Below are 26,370 nucleotides of genomic sequence, written 5' to 3'. Positions count from 1 at the left end.
CGTGGCTACAGTGTCATTCATTTCAATGGCCCGCCACGACCCCTCCAGCACTACAAAAAAGTGAGCCGGCCTCAATGTGATGCAGTGCGTTCTGGCTAGAATCGGGCCGGAATGCACTGCATCTGGTGTACGGGTCCCCTTACTGTGCAGCTTACTAGCAGACACCAGGGTGGACCCATAGGTCCCTGCAAGGAAAAGGAGCCACCCTAAAACAGGATATCAGGCCCAGTGGTCAGGGGACCAGCTGATTCTGCAGGAAACTAAAACTTTAAAACATCAAGAAGCAGCGTCCATTGTAAGTGATTTTCATCAGCGTTTGAAATAGCTTAAAATCCTTTAGGCTTTACCATTATTTTAAAGACTCTTTAGACTTTTTTACCAGTTTTGGCCTGATGTCCATTCATTAAATGTTTACAGTTGTTTGAGTGGGCTGCCTAAAGCACCAGAACCTACACAAAAAAACGCATGTGCCATTTTTAGATGACCTCTGTGTCTTCTGACGAGGGAGCATGAAGCCGGCTTCCCAGCCAATCAGAATGCCGGGCCCTGTGTCATTACACGGCGCCCGGCTTCCTAATTGGCCACCTTCCCGACCAATCAAGAAACCAGGGCAGCGTTTCTTGATTGGTCGGGAAGTTGGCTCCATGCTCTCTCATTACAAGTGACGAGAGAGCATGGAGCCGCTTCCCGACCAATCAGGAAACCGGGCAGCATGTAATGACGCGCTGGCCGGCGTCCTGATACAGGAAGTATCGGGCTAGGCATCGGAGCATTTGGGCGAGTACGGGTACTTGCCCAAATACTCAGTATCGGCACCGATATCGATACTAGTATCAGTATCGGTGCATCCCTAGTTTAAAGGTATGCCCCCGGGTCCCTTCCTCTCTCATACAGCTGTTGGGCTCTCAGTCCATGACCGAGTGCCCGACCTTTCAGAGGGGTGAACACCAAAATGACTGTCAGTCATTATGGTGTCACTCCCTCTGATGATGTCACCCGGTGCAGGCCACACCCTGCCGAGTGATGCCACTGTGGAGCACTGTGGAGTGACGTCACTGTATGTGTAGTACATTAATAAATCTGTAACTGGAGGTCTGTATCTCTGTACAGACCTGAGGCTGGGGGAATAGTCTGCAGGAGCCTGTGCACTGCGCCTGCCATACTCTGATCACAGCAGAAAGACTCATAGAACTCAATAGAGCACAGGTGGGGAGTCGTCACTGTATGTGTAGTCCATTAATAACTCTGTAACTGGAGGTCTGCAGCTCCATATAGACCTGAGGCTGGGGGAAATAGTCTGCAGGAGCCTGTGCACTGCACCTGCCATACACTGATCACAGCAGAGAGACTCATAGAACTCAATGGAGCACAAGGGGAGTGACGTCACTGTATATGTAGTCCATTAATAACTCTGTAACTGGAGGTCCATAGCTCCATACAGACCTGAGGCTGGGGGGAATAGTCTGCAGGGCCTGTGCACTGTGCCTGCCATTCACTGATCACCGCATGGAACTCAATGGAGCACAAGTGGAGTGACATCACTGTATGTGTAGTCCATTAATAACTCCGTAACCGAAGGTCCGTATCTCAGAACAGACCTGAGGCTGGGAGGAATAGTCTACAGGAGCCTGTGCACTGAACCTGCCATTCACTGATCGCGGTTGCAATGCTCTGCAGGATCCAATGCAAGAAAAAAGTATCAAATGCACATTTGTTTCTTTCATCAATTTGGGTGTATTTACTAATTTTGCAACAAAGGCAATCTGCCTTTATAAATTGACTGGAGAATTGTCAGCCGGACAGTGACTGCGTCCCATCAGATGTTCGGGTGCTGCGGCTGCTTGAATACAATAGGTGGCAGAGGGAATTCTTGTATCCATGCTGTTAGCACAGATCGGGGGAATTGACTGAGCTTCAGATGATTGAAATCGAGCCGTGTATGGCTCCACTTACCCGGAAGTCGGAGGTCTTCCAGATCTTATCTCCCCATGACACATGCATGGGAAGTATTGATGGCAATGACATGAATGAGCTGCCAAAATAACTCTATGGCCCCTCCCCCTCCTGGCCCTTTACTGTCAACAACCCTTAACTCCTGCACTGCCAGTGACCATGCACAAGTCGCTGCAAGTGTTTTCTATACTGCTAGACTTATGCCTGCTGCTATGACATTATGGAAAGTTCTGATGTGTGCACACTGCTCATGTTACCTGCACTCAGTTAGTTTGGTGACACCATGTCAATGGCAGGTATTCTCAGAGCAGGAGAAGGCGGGAGGGGGGAAGCCGGATCTCGGTCTCTGTGTGGCACCCGGGCAGCACTGTTCCAGCCGAGGTCAGCTCATTGTCCCCGATCTCTTCTGCTGTGTATGTCTCAGCGCGGGGCCCGGGTCTCCTTCAGATGGACACAGCGAGAAATGACAGCCGCAGGCAACCAGCAGGTAGCGCCAGACTCCCTACAAGAGCAACACGCATATTACAGTGCATGGTGCACGCCCACAACTCAGACGGCGTTTTTTTGTAAGTGCTTTATTGATATGCGAACAGTACAGTAACAGGCAGAGCTATATCAAGCTGTGTCCCATGTATAGACGATACAATTGGGGAAAGTTCTCAAAACTGGAGCAGTTGCCCATAGCAACCAATCATCTTCTCTCTTCAGTTAAGCTTTGAATATGAATGAGAGACGCTGATTTGTTAGTCATTTGAGGGGAATTCATAAAAACTGGGACAGAATCTGGAGCAGTTGCCATGGCAACCTATCAGCTTCTCGTTTTAGTTCATTCAATTAAGCTTTAAAAATGAAACAGAGAAGCGGATTCCAGTTTTTATTAATAACCCTCAATGATGTTCTTTTTTTTTTTTCTTACCTTTCATTGCTAGTAAACAGAAACATGTTAACCACACCACCCAACTATAGAGCATGACAACGAGGGACATCTTTGTGGTGGATGGGTGCAGGGCTGTCCCTATGGTATGGTTGATATTCTGGGGGGCGTGTGCTGACAGGGAACAACTGTTGTGCTGGAGGGGCAGAGGACATCAGGCTGCACTAGGGTCAGCAGCTCTGTCTAGGGTCCCACCCAGCTCACTGACATCACTAGTTGCCAGATGCTTGGTGGTGGGACACAAGCCAGAGAGTCCACTCAGCTCTTGACAACCAGTGACATCAGTGAGCTAGAAAGGATGCCAGAGAGAGCGTCACAGGTTGCTAAGACCTCTTTATCTGGGACACTGGCCCACACACCAGCTGACTTCCAAGAACCAATTGTAAGTATTCCTTAGAAGAATGCACAGGCCTACAGATGCAAAAAGCTTTATTTCATGTGCATATGCAAACACAGAGGCCAGAAAGCTTCTCCAAGAGGTTTATGAAACCAAAGGATACTGTATATGAACTTGCTTGAAGCTTTGAGGCCAGCTCTTGGAGAAGGGGAAGAAAAAAAATCTGTAAATCTGCTCCATTTGCCTATGTAACCCATGGATCATGGGGGGGGGGGCATACAGCAGAAGGGAAAGACTTCACTGGGTAGCGGCCATTCTACAACAGAGTGGGAATTTAATTTTAGATACCTCCCATTACAGAAGCTTGCTGGATGGCCATACTCCTTCTCGCTTCCCAGACAGGACCTCACTAGATCAGACTCGCCTCTAAAGCCTTTGTAGTACAAGAAGCACATTACCCACACCTCTGAAGGCCTTCCCTGAGAGAGCAGTTTAAAGATGATTTCACTATAAGAGCTTTCACATCATCAGTTTTTACCCTTTAGGCCACTTAGGACCATGTCAGACAGGCAATTCTGCTGCTGGTGACACATTAGCAGAATCATAGAGAAGAGGCTTCCACTTACCCTAATGGAATATTTCCCTTCCCAGCCTGGAACACTGCCGATTCTCACTTGTTAGCAAAGGCAGGAAGTAAATGTTCTGCAAGTGTAAGTATTTCAAAATGACAGCATTTTACACCTGGCATGTCTGTTATTATCAATCATCATACATAGAGGGATGCATTGGTAGAATTAGATTTGTGAATGTAAAGTTCTGCTTTACGGACTCCCTATAGTTATTTATATATTGATATAAAATAGGTGCTAGTGTGTTTTAAAACAGCAGTTCTCATTTAAAATGTATGTAAACCCTAACAATGAACTCTTACATTGTTCTCTTTTACTCTGTTAAATATACCATTGAAAGTGTTTTGCTATAAGTTTTAATAAGTGCAAAAGAAAATCCGTTGATCATGCCAGAGGTCCAGTGCTTCCACATGCACTCTGTAGTCTTATATCAAACATTATCATATCCGCGTACTACAGCTCTGTGGACTACAGAATACTTCCTTACTATGTTAAGAAGCCAATATATGGTGCTCTATAATCCTGTCCTAGGGTGGCAACCAGGGGCCGGATTTACTCTCTGCTGCCCCAATGCCAGGTTCCTCAATGCCCCCCCCCGTATGCAGGCTGCATACAAGTGATCTTGGCAACATCCTCGAGATCACTTATACAGAACAAGCGGTGGCTTCCCTGCTGTACATTTAGCCCTGCTTGCCCAAAGCAGGGCTAAAGGTAGAAAACAACTACCCGCCCAGCACCCAGAAAGGCATCGGGAGATAGGCATTCCACACCCCTGCTACCCCGAAGCCAGGTTGGCCTTGGGGGAAATCCGGCCCTGGTGGCCACACTGCTACTCCATATATGTGTTCAATAAACGTTAAAAACCTGTGTCAATCTTGCCAGATGTCCAGTGCACTCTCCAGTCTTGTATCAAGCATTTTAACCTCTTGTTTCTTCATTGACTTCCATTAGCGCAGATTAATTGACTACCATTGATATTAGCCCTGTCTGGATCAACTCTTCTTATGGGCAAGCGGACTGGAGGTGCTCTGTAATCCTATCCTACGGTGAAACACTCCTCCTCCTCCTCCTCCATAGATACAGTATGGTGAGCGAGTATGGTACTGGCTGTATCATTGGGTAAAAATTTGGGACATTCAAGGTAAGCTGCAATATATGACAATTTGTTTTTGGGTTTAGATACACTTTACATTATGAATTGGCCTGAAACAGTATTAGATAATGGACTTGTAAATCACACATACAAAACACAATGAAAAGGATAGACAACACTTTTAATATTTTTCTCTTATATATTCTCAATTTAACACATTTAAATAGATGAATGATTAAGTACAGGAATACTTGGGCGTGAGAAGGTCATGGAAAAGGTACATAGTACCAAAACAGCTATTACACAGCCTCCTTGTTTTGTATATTACCGGACAATACATAAGGTAGTTTTAACAATCGCAGCTTAAGAATGTTATCTAGATAATCAATGATGTCTCCGTTTCCGGAAACATTTCATAATATTACATAAAGTGATTCATAGGGAAAAGGGGGGAAAAAAAGAAAGCATATAAAAAAAAACATAGAAACAAGCTCCCCAAGTTGCCTCTTCTCTGGAGAGTGTATCCTCACTACTAAAACTACAGCATATAACGGAGTGTTGCATTAAGAGCATTGCTCATGTCCTGAATCACTATGGAGTCTTTTGGTGTGCCGTGCTCTCTATGTACTTTGTAGAAGTCCTTTATAGCACTTCAGTGTTTGAGATGTCCAGCAGCTGAGTTCAAGCCATCTGGGTCTGTGTCCATCCACAAATAAAAGCATTACAAGCTGCTCCTCCGAAATGCAATCAGTTTTCCAAAAAAGGGAATTGCGTTTTAAATATAAAAAAGACCTATAAACAGTTCATTCCTTACCCAGCCTTCAATTACTCAGAGTATGTGCAAGCATCACATATCCACCCTTCACAATAGGAAGGACCGCTTCGCCATCAGTAATTGCCAGGAACATTTTGCCAAAAGAAAAGACAATGTTGTGAAACAGACCAAAGGAATTGCATCTCCCCAATGTTGTAGGTCCACCTATTTATGAGGTTTCCAGGAGATTATAAAATAACAATGCCATTTATAGTTCCTGGAAGGCCTAGATCTGCTTTGCAGGCTACACAAGTATCTCTATCTGCAGATGGGATTCCTAGGAATAGTCAATGTTTTGGACAATGAGATATATACTGAATGAACCATGTCGTATTCGGCCAAGTTGAAAGCTCTGTGGCAGCCGTTATGAAAATGACTAGTACTTAGTGCCCCACTAACAGCATCGTATTGGGGACCATCACCTTCTAAACCAAACTGTAACCTTTTTGCAGCCGACAGTACCAGCAGGAGTACAATGCAGACTTTTGTGGGCTGGAAGTGTATAATGTATATCAGTCATTGCTGCACTGTAATACATATATCTGTTCCCCAAAGTTTACATTTAAAGTGCACCTGTCAGCCATTGAAACATTTAAAAAGTTAAAGCCTTGCCAAACACATTTAATAGCCGTAAGGACAGTATCAATGGACAGGGAGTGGCAGATTAGCCTAGAAGATCGGGAAGTCATGCATCTAGCAACTAAAAAGAGAGGCACACAACGCAGGGTTTTCTGGCTAATAATGGTAATCTGATCTTAGGCTGGCCATACACTCTTCTAGTTTTCTCCGTTCAACCTACGGGCTGAATGAAAAAAATAGAAGAGATTCCTCCATCAATGCTTACAATTCTGACAGCAGCCTCCACCCTCATTGGCTGACGGCTCTGTTTGTTTGAAGTTTTCCCGACCGCCTCCTTCAAAAATCAGCTGATCGAGGGCCGCCGGCCGAAAGTATGCCGACAGCGGCCGTCACTGTGCGACTTACTGTATAGTGTATGGCCACCTTTAGACCGAACCTTTACATTTAAAAGTTGAAAAGCGCCGCCAGGTTCACTATCACTTAAAATCTACTCCTAAGTAGCAACTTGTGCGAGGTGAATTTACATAGAGCCTGCATGCAGAAACAGAGGCTAGCATAATCGTTGACCTGTGATGTAGATATAAGCACTACTATTAGTAATGGTAGATGTATTCTATTACAATGCGTTCAATTACACATCAATCATTCTCCTTTCTTTGGAACCAGGTTGTTCTTATTCAATGAAAAGAAAAATAAATTCAGGCCTTAAAAGTTTTTGAAAAGTGTCAAAAAAAGGCAAGTCTCTGTGTTACCCCGTTCATTCTTTTCTTTTCTAACCCATTTTATGAAAAGGACATGTAGAACCTTATTGGCTGCCACTGAAAACACAGCTACTTTCATTTCAGAATCTTTTCTAGATGATAGTGTGAAAACCTTTCACAGAAAAATAATCTGATCAAATCTGATAGATGGCTGTAGGAAACACCTCCACTGGGTTTTCTCCAATGATATACAGTTATACACCTAGTACTAATGTGATAATGAAAACTTAGAGAATGGACGTAGCAAACTTATATTCCATTTTAAAACCTGATTAAGACCACATAAATCTTCAATTTGTCAAGTATCTGCATCCACCCATAGGCAGAGAGGTCAGTATTCACACATATATCTGTCGCCTTCATATTGGTAAGTGCTCCGCACATAACTTCAAGGTATAGGAAATTTCTTCCACTATGGTCAGGTTACCAGGATACATCAGCTCCTTTCACTCTTCATACGTGTCTTGTTCCAGAAGGCTGCATCTTCTCCGATATTTGTTTCATTGCTTTGTATGATTTCCTCAAGTAGAATACCGTGCCTTTAAGTGCAGGAAATAGATTCACTACAGACAGGAAATCAGGAAAAGCCAGGGAACTGATCTCAGATCTGTAGTGAGAAGAAAAAAAAAATGTGTACACACAAAATGCATCACAATTTGTTTTTAAAAATAGCCAATAAATCAGCCAATAAATGTGTGGCACAATTATACAAGTGAGACCATAACAGTCTTGCACAGCAATAATAAACCTATATAGGTAAAAGTGACTCTGTCGTGAGTAAAGTAGGAGGGCAGCCATTTCTTCTGAAAATGCTAGTTGCCCGGCTGTGTAACGGGTACTTTTGAGTGACAGACCTCTAGCTAGCAAGCAAGCTGTAAAGGAATGTTGGGAAGTGGCAGAGTTATTTTTTATACTTGTCCTTGGTCAGCTACTTGGACCATACTAAAGCTCATTATCAGATACTTTATTCTCTCCAACATTAAAACAGAAACATTTTCACACTTTCTGACTACAGCAGGTTAGGGCATCTACTAACTGTGGAGATATACTTCTTCTACATTTACTACAGGGTTTGATTTTGATTACCCAATTTTATATACATGTATAGAAGGAAGATCACCAGCACCCAGAAGATTTTTTGAAATCCTTGTGTACATTTGTGAAACAGCATTACATATATCTTTTAGCCAACGTTTCAAGGCCACACAGGGTCCCTTCATCAGGGTGACGTAGTGTCACTGTCACCCTGATGAAGGGACCCTGCGTAGCCCCGAAACGTTAGCTATTGGATTTATGTGACGCGGTTTCACAAAATCTTCTGAGTGCTGGTGATCTTCCATCTATACAAGTTTGACGTGCACTGCGCCATCCGTGATCATCACTGCAAGCACCACTTTTAAAATAAAGGTTGTGAAGGTTGTAAGGAGTGCAAGGGACACATCTGTACACTACTCTTTTGTATACAGACTTGTAAATGTGCCCTCTAAAAGGTTATCTGTACATCAGGTAACACGAGTCCCTCCAGAATTGTTTCTGGAAGCTTGCAAGTTTAATACTTCCATGACAATGTGTTTGCAGTCTCCAGAACACCACCTGCCAATTTCCCATGGTAAATTTGAAATGTTCGCATACGGAATCTCATACTAACCTTATGTTAGAGCGTATGTCACTACGATTAAAAAAAAAAAAAAAAAAAAAACAGCGAGTACATCTTTTCAATGGATGCACCTTTCCCCATAAACACCCGCAAGTATAGAAAATACCTGTTGATCTGCCAGAAATTCTCATCTCCATTTGCCGTTATGGGCTGCATTTTGTGGACTGAGTGGTGTCAGCCTTACCCAGTTTTCTTTTGCTAAACCACCTATACCCACCCGCTCTTCTAATCTGTACACTAACTTTTCTGTACTCCACAATAGATAAAGTAGCTACCACTCCAAGCTGGCTCCTGTGATCGACTACAATCTCCTGTTTTGTTTACTAACTTGTATTGAGATTGTAATCCATCACGAGAGCGAACTTGGAGTGGTGACTACTTTACAACACACACAGGGACCATGGGGTACAAAAGTAGTCACCCTCCAGAAAGAAGGACAGTGTCAGCACCAATTGAGAGATGATTTCAGGATCTACAGCTGAGTTATACAAATAAGATACATTGTTGTTAATAGTTAAGGTACTTGAATGGACTTTTAGACTTTGCTCATCTATTTTCCCCACTATGGGGATACAAGCCTTAGTTAGCAATGGCATGATAAATATTCATTTCATGTTCTTCATAATATTAAGAAACTGAACTAAAATCATGATTTTGTATTGCTTTAGAAAAAATGTGACCTGACACTTTAAGAAAAAGTATTGGTAATTGGTATCGGCGAGTACTTGAAAAAAAGTCGGTCTTAAAAAAGTGGTATCTGAGCATCCCTACTGACAACCCATGCAAATCGATTGTCATCTCTTTGCAATCTCTCTCAACTACAAATGAATGAAACCGTGTAAATACAAATATAATGCCACTTTTTATCTGTCTGAGTATGAACAGTTTTCATATACAGCAACTGCTGGAATAGCTGCTGTATTTACACAGCAACTCTTGGCTGTCATTTTCATAGCCATGAATTACCAGCAAATGAGAGGCAGTGGGGCAGAATGGATGGGAATCCCCTTTTAAAGACAATATTACAACAGTTGGCACTAACCTTAGTACATTTGTCAGGTGGTGGATTCCACTGTGCCTGCTGCATGACATCATTAACAATCATTTTTGCTATTTTCCAGGCCATTTCTTCTTTAGCATAGTAAAGGTGCAGTTATGTTTTAGCTTGGTATGATCGTGATTTGCAAGCTTACACTGAAGAAAAACACTGATGGACATTTGCAGACTGCAGGACCCCAAGTTGGTCTAAAGCAGGGGTAGACAAACTCCGGCCCTCCAGCTGTGGTGAAACTACAAATCCCATGATGCATCTCTCTCCAGGAGTTATGTCTGTGGCTGTGAGAATCTTGCAATGCCTCATGGGATTTGTAGTTCTACCACAGCTGGAGGGCCGGAGTTTGGCTACCCCCTGTTCTAAAGCTATGTGGGGATAAAAAGCCTAGGACAGGCAGACTGTGTGTGCGGTATACATTTCCATGTAGAATATCTATGGAGTGCACTTCATTTTATACCATCAGCCCACGTGGGAAACATAGATGCATCATTTGACAATTTCATCACCAATTTGTCATACTGGCAGGGGAAGAAGTTTACATAGCTACGTGGAGGTCTATTTCACAAATGCAGTAACAACAAAACACTCTGGCTGTTCTGAGGAAACCAAAAAAACATCAATAGCCTCAAGTCAATCCTCTATTCAATGCATGAGAATATTCACCTCATCTGTACTTCCTTGTACCCATTTCTTCATAGCTTGTGAGAACATTGAACCTAGACAAAGAAGAAATACTGTTATTCTGGGCCATCATTTTTTGCCATAATGCTAGGTTCCTGGCTGTTCTACCAATCCAGTCATATCCATGTTCAAGTGTTCTGACTTACTGCATGCTTTTACAAGACCAGTAACAAAATACTGAGGACAGTGGTGGCAGCAACTAGCATAATTAGAAGGATGGCAGGATCCAAATGTCACCAAGTATGGGCATCCTTTCATTATAAACAATTGAAAGGTTTAGCAAACCCAAAACATGATATTTCACTGGTAGGGTCTGGAGTTGTGGGTAGCTGCTACCCTCCAATATTTCCCCAGGGACTCCAGAGACAAGAACGGCCCCCAATAGATTTTTACTTAATTTCCTCCCACCCTGTAGACTCTCTTCTCCTGATACTATATTAATAACATAAAAAAACAAATCTTAGAGCGAACATAATCCCTTGTAAGGCATTATCTACATGGACCTGCAAAGTCATACAGCATGCTTATCTGTACAGAAACCTACTCCCGGGAGTAATAGCTGTTGTGTGCACCTGAATTATAGGATACGGCTACACACTGATCTGTACAGGTATAGATGCACGCCCCTGGACGCAAACTATCTGAATCCAGGGGCATCCATCCGTACCTGTAAGGATATTCATGCTCGGATCTGCGTTTACCAAGCACGTAGCCACACCCTGTCATTGAGCTGTACAGGCTACTGCACGCAACACATGTTTCTCCCAGGCCCAGGTTTCTGCACAGTTGCGAATGAGGCCTAATTGTCAATATACTGCAGGTATGGAGGCCTGGGAACTCAAGTTCACAGATCTCTCCACCTGCAAAAAGTCAAAACTGATGGGAGGTTAAAATGTTTACAATCTATTTCCTCTTCTCCATTTTTATTTCTTTGCATTATTTGCTCTAAGGCCTTCGCATTCCAAGTTTTACACAAAAAGAGGACCAAAATGCACCATTCTTCCAAATATGCAGGATAATGGATCACTTTAGTTCTGGAATGCAACTGTCATCTCACTGAATTATTAGTGTTTCCGTATAAGCAAAGTGTTCGGTGATGTAGTTGTGAAAGTGGCAAACATTCACCTTTGGATTTTTTCACATCGGGCTCAGGTTCAGACTCTCGGATGAACTGACCCAGATCACTAACTGTCCCAAAAGTCATTTTGCTGCAAGAAAAAAAAAAACCTTGAAAGTATAAATTATAGAACTATCTTATAGCCAATATCATTGAAATGTATTCAGTTTACCAGGAATGGTCGCTTTCGCTCAGCAATACTGGAGCTCAGATAAGCATGCTTACCCTGCATATGTTCGTTGATAAAGTGACTCAGGATCCAAGCTTGCAGCATCAACAATTATTGCTTCATCAAAATTTTTCAGAATTTTTACATTGCTTTTCTTGACATTAACCTGAAATTATATAATATATGTTAGTATCATCCATAAAAAGATACAGCTAAACTGACTCACAGCAGGGTTCTTAGGTGTAGATGGCAACGGCCTATTTACAGGTTGTTTGCTTTACTGCATGGTTTACTCCATGAAAATGCCTTTTAGAGAAATCCCAGTTATTACCATGCAGGCAGTTTACATAAAAACGTTTTCAGCAATCCCTGTATCTCGGCATGTGCTATAAAAATTCTCCCTACTGTCATACACCTAATCACCCAAATGTGTTCCATTATGCCATTATCAAATAGAAATCATTATTTAAACCCTACTGGCACATCCACCATACATCTCTCCACCTTCATATTACCCATGTGAGTTTTGAAGCCTTTCTGTACAACTCTGAGGCCTGAATGAGCCATTTTCTTTATATTCTATTCCTTCTTAACTGTGTATTGTCCTGTTACTCTCATCCTTGTAACTAAACTGCAAAATTTCAATAGAAATAATGGAAAAGGAATACTTCTCCTTAGTCTTATATAATGTATACAATTCTGGAATTTAATTGTTCCTTCCTAGCGTAGTGAAGCAGAAATTATAAAGGTTTCCTGTGAGAGAATAAGTAATGTATTAAACTAAGTTTTAACACTATTCCTTTTGGCTCAATGTTACTTTCGCTTGTTCACTCATTTCATGTTTTACTATATTACACATTTGCTTCCTATGTATTTTTCACTACTAAAAGACTGACACTCTGACTTCTGTCTTATCCGTATGAAGAGAAAAATGTCAGTCAGAATGTAAAAAAGAAAAAAAAAATTATTAAAGCAAAACTAGTCATACAAGTAGCTTTGGTGTATAAGTTAGCAAATGTGCTAGTGTAAAGAAAAGCTGTACTGAGAGAATACACAAGCTGCCATTGTTGGCCTCTACTTCTGAAAATGCAAGCTACCATGTTGATCCAATTGGCTTTAATAATTCTGTAGTCGCTGAACCAGAACAAGTATTCCAATTTCTTTCTAACATCAATGCCAGCAAAATGTTCAGCGACTCAGAAAGTAGGGAAGCCAGAGACAGTCACGTATGTTGTATTTTCAAGAGGTTAGCATTGGTAGCCAGCCATTCTCTCAGTACAGGTTTCTTTTAAACCCGTAACTGTTTAATCATTATGAGGCTTGTTCATTACTTACATAGTATGGACTTTAAAGGAGAACTATGAGGTGAGTGAAAATCACTCATCCTTATAGTTCAGCCAACGTGTGACAATGAAACTGTCACACGACAGCTCAATAGATCGGGAAGTGAGCGAACACATACCGTCGCTCGCTCACTTCTCGATCATCTCCCTGCAGAGAGCCGTGACTGCCAGTCACGGCTCCCTGCAGAGATTCCCCCTCCCCTCTAGCGCTGACTGGAGGAGCGAAAGGGGGAGAGGGCTGGCACAGCTGGCTCTGCTTCTAGATAGGCAGAGCCCGCTGTCACAGGTGCAGCGGTCTCAGTATAACTCGACCTGTAGCTCGCGATATACTGAGCTTTGGGTCACGGAAGGAAGCTTGTATATGTCCTCCCGTGACCCTTAAGAGAACTTTAGGGAAAAACACTTACCCCATAGTTCTCTTTTAAATGGTAGCTGGCACTATCCTAAACTAAAGCTAAATAATCCGAAATTCAATCTGTGCATCTTCCTGCAAACAACATGCAGTGCCACAAAATGAGATTTAAAAATCATCTAAGTCGGTTGGAAAATTATCAACCGAAGAAAGACTGTATACTACTGGATAGAGTCACTGTTCGGCAGGGCCACTATATTTCAGGCAGCTGTGGGAGCCACAGCTGCCATAATACAATAGCCGGTAGTGGAGATGCCTCTATGTACGCTGAGTAAAGGAAATGGAGTCATGTATATATAATACGATGCAGTAAGGAAAATGGTATGCTGTAGGCCGCAGTAGCTGAACAGCAACACAAACAGGTAGAATCAGTGAATCAAATAAAAGATGGTTGGTTGACACACATCCCTGCCTTTTGCATGACATGATTAAGGTTAACCTGTCATGTCTTATAACCAACAGGAGAATATAGTTGCAGACACATTTTGCTGAAGTGGCCCGAGATGACTAAGCAACCTAGATACAAACCAGCCACAGGTGAATGATTGTGCTGAATGCTCCTAAATGGTAAATGGTTCTTAAAATGTATAAAGACATGGAAGGTTTCCTTTAAATAAAGCTCTATATCAACATTACTGTTAAGCAGCACCTGAGAGCTGGAGTTCTCAGAGGAGCCTGAATATGGCTCATGGTTGGGTGTGCCTTGACTCCCTTGGCTGGCATTGCCCGCTGCACTCCAACTATAGTCTTCCCCTCGAACTGAGTGGATCAGATCATTCAAGTACTTGTAATACAGATTGCTGGAGAGAAAACCAGGCAAGAAGACCTGAAATAAAGAATACATTTGTGTATATAGCATGTTAACTTTATCTATATGCAGAAAAAGACGGACACATATACATAAACCTGCAGAGAGCTGAACATTTCTTCACAGTTCAGTCAAAAAGATGCTCAAAACCTGGCCAGTACCAGTACTATTATTACTGATTGCCCATTCTGTGCAGTGATTGGCCTGCAAGGGGAAACCTTGCCAACACGTCACTGCCATTGTACTGGGAGAAGCCAGTCATGTTCCACATGCAAAGGTCCCCTTCAGTTACAACAGTGGCCTATGAAGTGCATGGCAATGGGTGAAGTTTGAACGAGAGGCAGGAGATAAGGGTTTACTTCACAAGGAGCATTGAAAACAAGGTATCCATCTCCTCCTATACAGCCCAAGCTCCATGTTTGGTTTAGGTGGTTAGTAAAAAAAATCTGCTGTACAAAATCCTACCCTATTTTCCAAGAAAGGCACTAAAATTATGGGGAAGTGTCAGAGAGGAGGAGACTCCATTCAACTTTTTAGTACTTTGCCTCCTGGGGGGTGGACCTTCCATCCCAGTGTCTTGTGTGACAGGACAGATACAGAAAAGTGCTGCTAAGTGTTTAGATTTCATCTTTGATATCAAAATTAGCACACAGTAATGTGTTTTTTAAATTAAAGGCTTGACCTGAGGGAAAACACAGCTAAAAGCAGTCTGCTATTCACATCAGCACTGCATCTCTCTGCTTCAATTTTCATGAAACTGTTTTCTTTTTCCGCCACCTCGATATTCATGTTTCCTCTTACTGAATAAAAAAAAAATCTTTTTCATAAACCCCTTTTAAAATCAATCCTGAAGACAGTATAATCAGATGAGTTGTGACTGCACAAGTATTCTATGAAAACAGACTTTTTTTAAAAAGATACTGGTGGAAAGACACGTGCTCCATTGAACAAACAAAACTATTTGAATGCGTGCCATGTGACCTCACCGTCTCCATAGTAGTCCAAGCCTGACGCAACGGAGTGGTAAAGCAGTTTGGGAGCGGGCCACCCTCCCGGCAGATGTTGGACTCTATTTCCGGACGCACAAAGTCATCAAAGCCTAAAGGGTGTGTTGCTTGCAGTGAAAAATATCTATAAGAGTATAATGAAAAATGTTTCTAATCACTCAGATTCACAGACCTTCAGCTTGTAAAACATTTCATGCACATGCTGGTAGGGTATAGCAGTACTCCTACTCGCAGACAAATATCCTTTCTAGAATAACAGAAATTGGAACTGCATCTTATATAACCAACACTTACTTATCATAGAGGATCATAGCATCGTTCTGTGCCTCCTGTCCATCATACTGGCCATTCTTAGCTGCAAGTTGAGACTGGAAGTTGTCAGCAGCCAACCAGAACTGCAATATGTTAACCGCATCCTCTTTTTCCATGTACTGCAAACATAAAAAAACACCAATACTTTAATTATTACTTCACAGAATCTCATAATTTTTTTAGAACTGACATATAGTAAATGCATACTAATATCTGCAGAGTTAGGTCAGTTGCATCATAGAAAGTAACCAATTATTGATGCATGATGACTTCTCCAAGCAATCGTCTGTTGATATGCTAAATTGAGGCTGGGTTCACCCCATTTTCAGGACCAGATCTGGAACATAGTGCATTGCATTTTTGCCGCGATTGGAATTTAGCTTAAAATGGTCTTACGGGTGCGTTCCAGACCAGACAAAATAGGACAAGCAGTATTTTTCTGGCCTGGTCTCGAACGGACTGCACTGGTAGGAACAGAGGCCAGAAATAGCATAGGGATACATTGGGATGCATTTTGGGTCCGGAGGTAATCTGGATGTGGTGTGAATGGACCCTTAGTGTTAGCGACTGGTGATTGGTGCAGCGTAACTTCTAAAATCAACTGGACTTATTTAATCAGGCAATGCAAGCAGCAGAGATGTTGTGCAAAGTACAGTGATAGCAATAAACTTTGAGATTACCAACAAGTCAGTAAAGAGATGTGTTGGGTGCTATACGCTATTCACAGCATCATCGTCCTATACACTTACTGAAAAACAATTACTGAAAAGTGATTTGATCCAGTAAAAGGATAATGAAGGAGAACCTTGAGCTTAGAGCAAATTGCAGAAACAGCTCTGCAAATGATAAAGCCACATAGAATTGTGAAATGAGGGCTCTACCCACACTTTGGGGAGATTCCTCTCACTTCTAGTTGTTCCCTTGGGATATAAAGGGATTGTTGTCCTCCTCCAGTCAAAGTTTAGCTGGATATCCACTTTACTATGCATTTGGGCAGTACAAGTGCATTATGGGAATCTGCTGACTTAACTTGGCCATACATTTTTTATTATTTTTCTTGTTCAGTCCCGCAGGCTGGATGAGAAAAATAAAAAAGCTTGATTTTAGTGTAACTGGGAGAATTTGATTGCAGTCACTGTTCGGCAGATAATTGTCCGCCCAGCTCCTCTGACAAAGTTTCATTGTCACCTAGAGATTGAATTTCGGCTGATTCATATTGGTTTTTGATTCATGTTTAGCCACCTTTAGATAAAAGCCTGTGGTACATTTTATACAATTTACACAGACACCTAAAACCAGGGCAGTGTACATACCAGAAATCACCAGTGTTACAGGCTGCTCAGTAAAATGCCTAAAGTAGCAGAACAAGTATCATTTTTCTCTGATCCTCTACTCCCAAGCCCTGCCAAACTAGCACACGTCGGTCCCACAGAACAGTGCTGAGTGCCAATAGGTCACTGAGGCCTTGTTCACACCAAATGCAGACCAGATCCGGTCAGGTTTCTGCACACGCAGTGCAGTGGGTTGTGCCGCGTTTTTGACGCGTTTTGGATGAGTTTTTGATGTGTTTAGGGCCGGTTTTGTTTTTGTTTTTTGTTTTTAAGTTTAACATGGGCTTTCAGGCACTTGCATGCGTTTTTGATGCGTTTTAGATGCGTTCCAGAGCAGGTCCAGAGCAGGTAAAATAGGGCTTGCCGCAGTTTTTTCACCTGCTCTGGATCTGGTCTGGATCCGCACGCTGCGATGTGAACTGGAGGTCAAAATACCATAGGAATACATTGGACGCAGTTTTGATCCGGTCTGCACCTGCTCTGGTCTGGATCTGCTCCGCGCTTGGTGTGAACAAGGCCTGAGGCCCTGGGTACTGTATTTCGGTTCAGAACAGATGTCTGAAGAGAATGTACCAATCAGGTAATTTCTAGTGCTGTTATATTAGTTGTTTAACAAACACACAGATTTGTTTTCTGTCTAAATCAAACCTATATGAGCCTAATCCCAGACTGCTGAACTCATATAATGCTCTATAATCATCCCATCTGCCCAATACCGCATCTTTTATTATAACTGAAGAGGGGATGAAACCAACACAGCCAAATTAAAACTGGGTTTGTTTACATAGCAATGAGCAACGTTAATGAGAAATGATAATGAGGAATGAAACCAGCTATAAAAATTGTGTACTCTTACCTCTGAAAAGTAAAAGAGTGCTGATTCACAGAACAGTATATCTGACAGGTAAACTATTCCACTGGTCAACACTTCAATCTGATATTTACAGAAATGCTGACTGCGCAGAAATTCAGGAAAGTGCCTGTAGAACAGATAAGAACGTATTAGTAATGCTCTGAGACATTGTTCATAAACAAATACAAAAGTATCTTCACACATCTTCACAATATATTCAAAGATATATTAATGCTACAATTTGGTAATATTGGCAAAAACAATTACAGCAACCTTCTAAATGGTTTTTGTCAACTGCTTCAGTATGCAAGTTACAAAATGAAGAAAGATTGTGGTATATTCCTATTAACCCCTTCGTGACTGACGACGTACAGTGTACGTCGCCAGCATCGGGGCTGTTTAAACAGACTCCCGGCGACTTTTGCCGCCGGGACTCTGTTTAAACTTGTAGAGCCGACTGTCGGCTTTACAACAGAAGCGATCCTGGCGACTTACCTGTCGCCAGATCGCTTCTGCGTCCCGAAGAAGGGGCCGCCCCCCCCCCCGGACACCCCCGCCGTGCTTCCCGGGCTCCGTTGCCCCTCCTACGGGCCCGGGACCGGCGATCTTTGTGTCCGCGGGGAGCTGGGGAGGAGGTCGACGAACTTCCGTTCATCGATCCCCTCCCCGTTCTATGGGACCGGGAGCGATGCAGATTGCATCACTTCCGGTCCCTGGGCTGTCAGTTCTGGGCTCCTGCAGCCCAGCTATAAGCTATTGAAGTGCGATCTGCACTTCAATAGCTTATTTCCAGTGTAAAGGTGACACTGAGGGTCTTTTGGACCCCCAGCATCACCTTAAAGAGGACCTGTCACCACCATCTGCTATTACATGGGGGGGCTTGCAAGCCCCCCCATGTGATAGCAGTCAAAGTAAAGTAAAAAAAAAAAAAAAAACAGTTTTTAAAATTAAAATGAAATAAAATAAATCTAATAATAATAAAAAAAAATTTAAAAGTACCCCGCCCCCGCGAGCACGCGCGTCGCCACGTAAACACGCGTCGGGTGCGCCTACGCATGAAAACGACGAACGCGCTACACATGTTGGGTATCGCCGCGCACGCCGGAGTGAGAGCAATAATTCTAGGGCCAGTATTTTGGGGTATCTCTAAATTGATGACCTGTGGGGGCTTTTAAAGCGTCTTTTATTGACTTTTTGGGGTACTGCAGTTTTTCGCCGTTTCACGGTCGCACGCAATCTGTAAACTGGGCATGTTGGGTATCGTTTTACTCGTTGTAACCTCATCTTTTATATTTCATTAAAAAAATGGGTAATTTGTTGTGTTTTGGGGCATTTAATTAAATTTGTCACTAAATTTTGGGGTTTAATAAGGAGTTGCGCTAATATTGCGCAACATAAAAATTTTCAACTACCACCATTTTATTCTATAGGGTCTTGGCATTCAGAAAATATATAATGTTGGGGGGTTTTACGTCATTTTCAGGCCTAAAATGTGGAATATAACATGGGTGCAAAAATGGAAAAAAGGGCCTCAGTCATGAAGGGGTTAAAGCTCATCCCTGGGCAAACAAAAACCCTCCCCTCAGTGGTTCTACTCCCGCACTGCAAAGGTTGCTTGTTTTGTCTAGGGGACACTATTAAAGCTGTTTTACTTACCTTTTCCTCAGTCCCAACGGCTCCCTCCAGGGTGCTAGACTGATGCCAGAAGCCTCTTCTTCCCTTTGCTTGAGCGGTCTACGGATTGACCTGCATAGGATATGACGACGCCAAAGAACACTCCAAATCCGGAGTGGAAGGGGAGAAGTGAGCACTGACCACCACGGGAGCTGGGATCAGGCAAGTAAAACAGCTTAATTTGCATCCCCTAGAAAAAAATGAGCACTTAACCCAGGCAGTGCAAAGATAGCCCCACTGCAAGGGTCATTTTTGCCCCACTGTAAGGGTCATTTTTCCCCCCCAGAGGTGGGCTTTAAAAGGTAATTCCATGTTCTCAAGCGAATTTGAGAAAATTGAATTACTCCTACCGATCTACCCACTGCTGCTCTTACCTGTCAACAATCGTTCCTTCTCCTCTGCAGCTGCCGGTGTAACATCCATATTCCCTACACAGCAATGCAGCCCAGTGGTATGTATTTCATATTTCGCACACAAATGGCCTGACCGGACAGAGCTGACCCATGAGTGTGCGCTATTTGCAAGCGAAAAGTTTAAATACATAACACAGGGCTTCAACCCCATGTACAGAGTACAGATATTACAGCGGCAGATTGTGGAGGCAGTGGTAGAGAGCGAGCAGATTGGTAGAGATAATTCCATTTTCTCAGATTCGCCTGGGAAAGTGGAATTACCCTTTAACAATACATCCATCTTACCTATTTCTCTAGTTTTAGCCACCAGGCCCATAGAGCATTTCTTGTCATCTTTGCCAAGTTGCATTTCCCAAGAAAATTATATTTTCTACACAGCTGTTAACTTTTGATATTGGGATATATTTAGCAGTATTTTATTTGCAGCAATTCATAAAATATCTATTCCGTGTCAATGTAAAGATACCCGAGTATTTAAGATCACACCACCATGAATGCAGTTGTAAAAACTTACTCTTGTTCCATGGCATTAAATACTATGGACTGTGCTGTAACAAAGCAGTTGGGGTCCACTTGTCCATCTTCGCCACAGATCTTAGCTGCAAACAATAAAACAGACCATACCATCAGACCATTCCCAACAGGCAGATCTGCAAACACCTATTCACTGATCTTTACAATGTAGTCCAATGACTGCATGACGGTGTAGAAAAGCTGTGTAGAAAAGTTGAAAATCACATTGCCTGGATTAACGGTGCATTAAGTGGAGCAAAGACTGAACCTGGCTGTCTATCCAGTCTAAATCCAACAGGTGAGATAAATCCCATTAAAGTGACATTAAACCCTCAGATTTTTTAACATAAAACAATACTGTAATGTGCGCCTTACTGTAATTTGTGGTTGTTTCCCTTCTCTTTGCTGCTCTTCCTTTTAAATCTGTATCTGTTCTCATGCTGGGCAGAACTTCTGTTTTGCAGCAGACTGCCTTGTCTCTGGAATGGCTACATGGTGTCTGTGTGCAGGTTCACAACCTGAGCCAGCACTGCAGCTGAGTGCCTCTTCCTGTAAAGGGAAGTTCTCCCCAAGCATGAGAAGACATGAGGATTTAAAAGGAAGAGCAGCAAAGAGAAGGGAAACTACCATGGATTACAGTAAGGCGCACATTACAATATTGTTTTATGTTAAATAATCTGAGGGTTTAATGTCACTAACTCAAAATGTTATTGAAACCCCCCATATAAAAAACATAATATTCAACAGTATACCTTAATACTTACATAGTTGATATCTGCTGTGTGTTTGCAACCTCTTATTTCTGTGTAATTCCCCCTTGAAATGTCCATACCCTTAATTTCCATTGTAAGGGCAGGTACAGTGCCTTGCAGGGTCCCCATGGAACCCTGCCATACCCAGCCTTATGCACACAATCCTGTCCAGGCCTATGAGCCTGCTGTGGACAGAAGCTGGCATAAATCCTATTAGGACAGGCTCACATGTGCTTTGGATTACAGCCTGCAGCAGGCAGAGAGACCAGCATAGATTCTAGTAGGACAGGCATGTCTGTACTTCCTTATAATGGTGATCAGCCTACTGGGACATGTCGTCCCAAAGCCAGTGGTCATGTGACCTGTACCATGTTCTATGGCTGCTACCCCGACTGGAAGTTCGAAGAAGTGGCACATTGTAATTATTTTTGCACATATTTTCAAAATAAAGCATATTATGCAAGCCTCACTGGTGGAAAGTAATGATTTCATTAAGTTATTCGAAAAAAGTGAATTTTAAAACTACTTTAGCTCACACAGATATCGAGGCATTGATGTACTAAGGCTAACTGGCTTATTTACAGTCTTTTCTTGTATTTTTTTTTACAATGATGGAAAATTCCTATTTAGTTCCCATGAACACTGCAACCTTTCCGTCAGGAGACTGTAGTTTATGCGAGCTCTGGTGTTTTAGAGGGAAAAGTATGTAAAGGACCACAGTAGGGCTGAAGAATCCCAAAAGCTAGGTGGTCAATATGACAAAAAATTACCTCTACCAACCAACATTTCTGAACACTAAAAGACGAACTCTTGGCAGATATAAAACACAGATTATTGCAGTTGCATATTCATTAAACACACAATTGGGCCCCATTCACACCTGTACGTTTAGGTATTCCTGCATCAGGAATCCCTAATCTGCTGTTTACATGCAGCAGCTGTCACCCGTTCAGCTGATCAGGTGATAGCTGCTCCATGTAAACGCTGGCACACCAAGTGTAATTGTATGTGATAAGATTACATGCAGTTAGGAATCAATTACTATCCCTGGATGAATCGATCGTACATCCAGAGAGAGTGATTTATTTCTAATGGCATGTAATCATATCAGATACCATTACATGCACTGTACCGGCCTTTATATGCAGTGGCTGTCACCTGATCATTAACATGAACGGGTGACAGCTGCTGCGTGTAAACGGCAGATTAGGCATTCCTGCTGCAGGAAAATGCAAATTCCTGACACAGGATTCCCTAATCACACCTAAAAACTTACAGGTGTGAATGGGGCCTGATACGCACACAGACACACAAACAGAAAAATATAACCCCCCCACCCCACACATGCAATGACACAACCTTCACACACACACACTACATTTTTGCAGGGGGGAGGGGGGGGCAAGGAGGTACAATTCCTGGTGGTCCAGTGGTTGATTAGTAAAGTCTGCACCTATGGCTGGTGCAGATCTTACTAACCCATACTTTCGTCCGCCGCTCAGTGAGGACTGGCAGAGCGCCAGCCGACAGGAGCAGCCAGGCGGTCTGCTTCTCTGTTCGATGTGTAGCTGCTCCCGCAAGTGAGGTACGCGTTCCTTGACCGCATGCCTGAATTGTCAGCTGGCTATAGGCCACATGGTACCGGTTCCGGGCTGGAATTGGCCCGTAGCCTGGTACTTTGAGACCCCTGCTTCAAGCCAAGCCGTTGACACGGCAGCAACTCTCAGGATTCATATTACTTCCTATTCCCGGATCTCAATCTGAAGAGACATTATTTTCAAATAAATTAATATTCAGATTCATGCATACACCCAGTTATGAATGGTTCTCTTTAAAAAGTAAAATAGTTCAGGCTTGAATGCACTGTAAGGATTAACGTTTTTATGCTTTAGCTATCTCAGACAAATGAGAACGAACAAAAGCCAGTCTCTAGCTTGTCACAGGACAGAGGCATGACGCCCTATTACACACAGTCATGTGGCCTTCACGTTAATAGGGAAGAGATGTGTGGAACCTCTGAAGAAAGCTACGGGAAGAAGCAGCAATGATTGTCCTTCAGTGCTTCTCTCACATATTTGGTATATGTGGACTCTAGACCTACAAAATACTTGGAATTAACATGATGGCCGGGCACATTTTATACATTAGTGCTCATTTTCACACTACTCCAGCTTTCCATACCTGTCAATCACTAAGCTCACACGCTACTAACCAGCAAACATTCCATATAACACAATCCGAGAGAATTAAAAGGAAGGCTACAGAAATATGTTCCATTCTGCAGAGGAGTATGTCGCACAGAGGGCTGGATAAATATGTTAGATGGAATAAGGTGCCCTAGTGTAAATCTGGAAAACAATAAAGCAGGCATCAAAATACAGGCAGTCCCCGGGTTACGGACGTCTGACTTACGGACAATCCGTACTTACGAACGGGGTCCACAGTTCTCATTTAGGAGAACTGTGGCTGCAGCGGCCTGTGTCCTTTCAAATCCCCACTGCTCTCCGCGCCTGTGTTGGTGGAGGCAGCGGGGACGTCTGCATACCGCCGATGCCCCACGTACCTTCGCTGATGTGCCGGCTTCCTCTTCAGCCGTTCCGTCGGCTTCCACGGTCTGGATGCTCCTCCGGTCTCCTGTTCCGGCCGCAGCTCCTCTGCCCCGCCCCCCTGCCTACTCTTCATTGCAGGCTGGGAGCCATACCCAGCCTGCTATTGGATATTGTAAAATGCAATAGCCAATAGCAAGCTGGCTATTGCACCCGCCCACTGTCTGCTGTCAATCAGCATGGGGGGACCTGATAGAGAACGTTCTGCTTCAGGCCCCTCCTCTGCTGATTGACAGCAGGCAGATGCAATAGCCAGCCTGCTATTGGCTATTGCAATTTGAAATATTTCTCCCAGCATTAAAATACAAAAAAAAAGTTTAAAAAATAAATAAATTTAAAAAAAGACAAAACAAATGTAAAAAAATTAAAGAAAAAGTTAAATAAAAAATAAAAAAAATAAAAAAAATAAAAGTTTATCAAATTAAAAATAGAAAAAAACTTTTTTTGCTGTGTCATTTTAAATAAAAAATGTTTTTAAATATATTATAATTTCTGAACAACAGGAACAGACAGCAAAAGAACCGTGACCCTTCCCTATGCTATCCAAAACTTTAAAAAAAACAAATTTTTGGCTGGAGTTACACTTAAAAAATTTACCTGTTCTGACTTGCATACAAATTCAACTTAAGTACAAAGCTAAAGTCCCTAACTTGTATGTAACCCGGGGACTGCCTGTACCGCTATTGCTCAGGTGCCTTACTGTATTTATTGAAGACAAGGGTTGTCACCGTAGAACAGGACTACAGAACAGCTTCCCATCTTAATCCCCTATGGTCAAAAACTAAAACTAAATATGTATTTATATGTTGAATTTCCATAATAACCTTATTGATCTAGAAGTTTGAAAATCCATCAATGCACTGACAATTTCACTAAGCCCTGTGAATATGCACTTGTATCACCACTCTAACCAAGGCTGCCGTCTGAACTACAACTCAGCGTCTGAACAATGTAACATTATCATTGCTTGCTGGAAACAATGCATGATGGGATATGTGGTCTTGAGAAATTGAGATTGCATCACATCAAGCATCAGGAAAAGAGATGCAAAGCACACTGGGAATCCAGGAAGTTGTTGAAAGTGATTGGCAGACGAAAGGCAGCACTATCTGCATAATAGGGATTTTATTCAAGTAAGCTTTGATTGCATTATCAAAAACAACTCTATGTATTCCAATTACAATGCTGATGTTATAACAGGACAGTATATGCTGGGACTTAACAGCCTATGAATAATCAACTTATTAAAAAATCATTAGTATTCAACCACTTACCTACGATATCACTCCTGATCTCCTCACTGATCGGTATGGGTTTAGCAGCATCTGGAGAAATGTATTTGGTGAACGTATTTACAGCATCTCGCTCTATACCTAACAAGAGAAACAAGTTAATATGGAACATACAAGTTTCCATATTATGGAACATACAAGTCAGTAAATGATCAAAACAAAAGTGACCTCACTAGTACAAAGGGCTCAGATGGATGAAGAAGTGAAACAAAATATTGCTTTAAGGTAGATTTTCACCAGATTTTACTACAATGCTACCCACAGAATTATTGCCCAAACTGGCTGACATTTTGGCTGGATCAGGGAAAAATATCTTCACTGCATAAACCACTGCTCCGGGATTCTACAGAAGCAGGTCAAGTGATCTTTGCTGAAGAGGAGCAGCAGAACTAGTTGATTTTTCCCATTTCAGTAGAGATCATATGACCAACTGCAGTTGAGGAGCCCCGGTGAAGGGAAGAACTCTAGGACTTTTATTATAGGTAGTAAAATAGGCAAGTTATCGGGATCACCTTTATCTTTAAAAAAAAATATATTTCTTATTTTATATATATGAAGGAAACCTGCCATGAAAAATATGGAGGTCGTCACTGCAGACTTTTTAGAATAGGAAAGTTGCCTGGCCGTTGGTGACCCTCTTGCTTCAATACATTTGAATCACTAACTTGGTACAAGTATGCATGTAAGGGCATCTGACTTTCCTGATCAGCATACTTGTTCCAAGTCAGTAACTCAAAGTAATAAAGTCAGAGGGTGAGTACAACAATAACCCAACCAGCCGCCCCCCATTGGAACAAACCATGTTTCCCCAACATTCATGGCACTAGAAGCGAGATAAACCTCCCCCTTACATAAACAGAGTGACTTCTCCCACCTTCTCCAGACAGAAGGAGGCCATACATCACAATGTTATTACTTTATATAGCAGTCTGTCTAAAACTGCAATACTAGTGCAAAAGGTAGACACTGTGTCAGAGTAAAAAATACTTCTCGATTATTGTTTCGCATTGTTGTGTTTTATAAAGGCTAAGCAACAGTATAAATAATATAAATAGGATCCATCACTGATGAACAGCTGCAGTAAAAATTACGCAAAACATATGAGAAATATGTTACCTGGATTGTAAAGAAGTTCATTTTTACTGTGAAAAATCCTCTTCTAAATTACATACAGACCAATGGAGACTATGCAGGCTAGCATTGCTAAACATTACATATAGTTTTACATGATATTTGTATTCACCTGTGGGAATTTTTATATATATATATATATATA

At 42.3% G+C, this 26,370-nt stretch overlaps 2 protein-coding genes across 2 annotated transcripts in view; both read right to left on the bottom strand.

Moving 5' to 3' along the window:
- Positions 1 to 2,271, bottom strand: part of LOC108787942 (CTP synthase 2) — a 138,028-nt gene extending 135,757 nt beyond the window's left edge. The window contains exon 1 of the mRNA XM_018557640.1: positions 2,211 to 2,271. The gene's annotated coding sequence lies outside the window, so the exon portion shown is untranslated. The remainder of the gene's footprint in view (positions 1 to 2,210) is intronic.
- Positions 2,272 to 7,301: 5,030 nt separating this feature from the next.
- AKAP10 (A-kinase anchoring protein 10) overlaps positions 7,302 to 26,370 on the bottom strand; it is a 39,919-nt gene continuing 20,850 nt past the window's right edge. The window contains exons 5-15 of the mRNA XM_018557636.1: positions 25,077 to 25,175; positions 20,446 to 20,530; positions 17,848 to 17,971; positions 15,643 to 15,779; positions 15,328 to 15,472; positions 14,183 to 14,359; positions 11,835 to 11,944; positions 11,618 to 11,700; positions 10,475 to 10,527; positions 9,800 to 9,895; positions 7,302 to 7,707 (exon numbers count right to left, since the gene is read on the bottom strand). Of these exons, the coding sequence (XP_018413138.1) occupies positions 7,702 to 7,707; positions 9,800 to 9,895; positions 10,475 to 10,527; positions 11,618 to 11,700; positions 11,835 to 11,944; positions 14,183 to 14,359; positions 15,328 to 15,472; positions 15,643 to 15,779; positions 17,848 to 17,971; positions 20,446 to 20,530; positions 25,077 to 25,175 (1,115 nt within the window). The 3' untranslated portion in view covers positions 7,302 to 7,701. The remainder of the gene's footprint in view (positions 7,708 to 9,799; positions 9,896 to 10,474; positions 10,528 to 11,617; positions 11,701 to 11,834; positions 11,945 to 14,182; positions 14,360 to 15,327; positions 15,473 to 15,642; positions 15,780 to 17,847; positions 17,972 to 20,445; positions 20,531 to 25,076; positions 25,176 to 26,370) is intronic.

Source organism: Nanorana parkeri, unplaced genomic scaffold (assembly GCF_000935625.1).
Source record: "Nanorana parkeri isolate BGI_ZX_2015 unplaced genomic scaffold, ASM93562v1 scaffold293, whole genome shotgun sequence".
Taxonomy (NCBI): domain Eukaryota; kingdom Metazoa; phylum Chordata; class Amphibia; order Anura; family Dicroglossidae; genus Nanorana; species Nanorana parkeri.
This window is presented reverse-complemented; position numbering and strand designations above follow the sequence as displayed.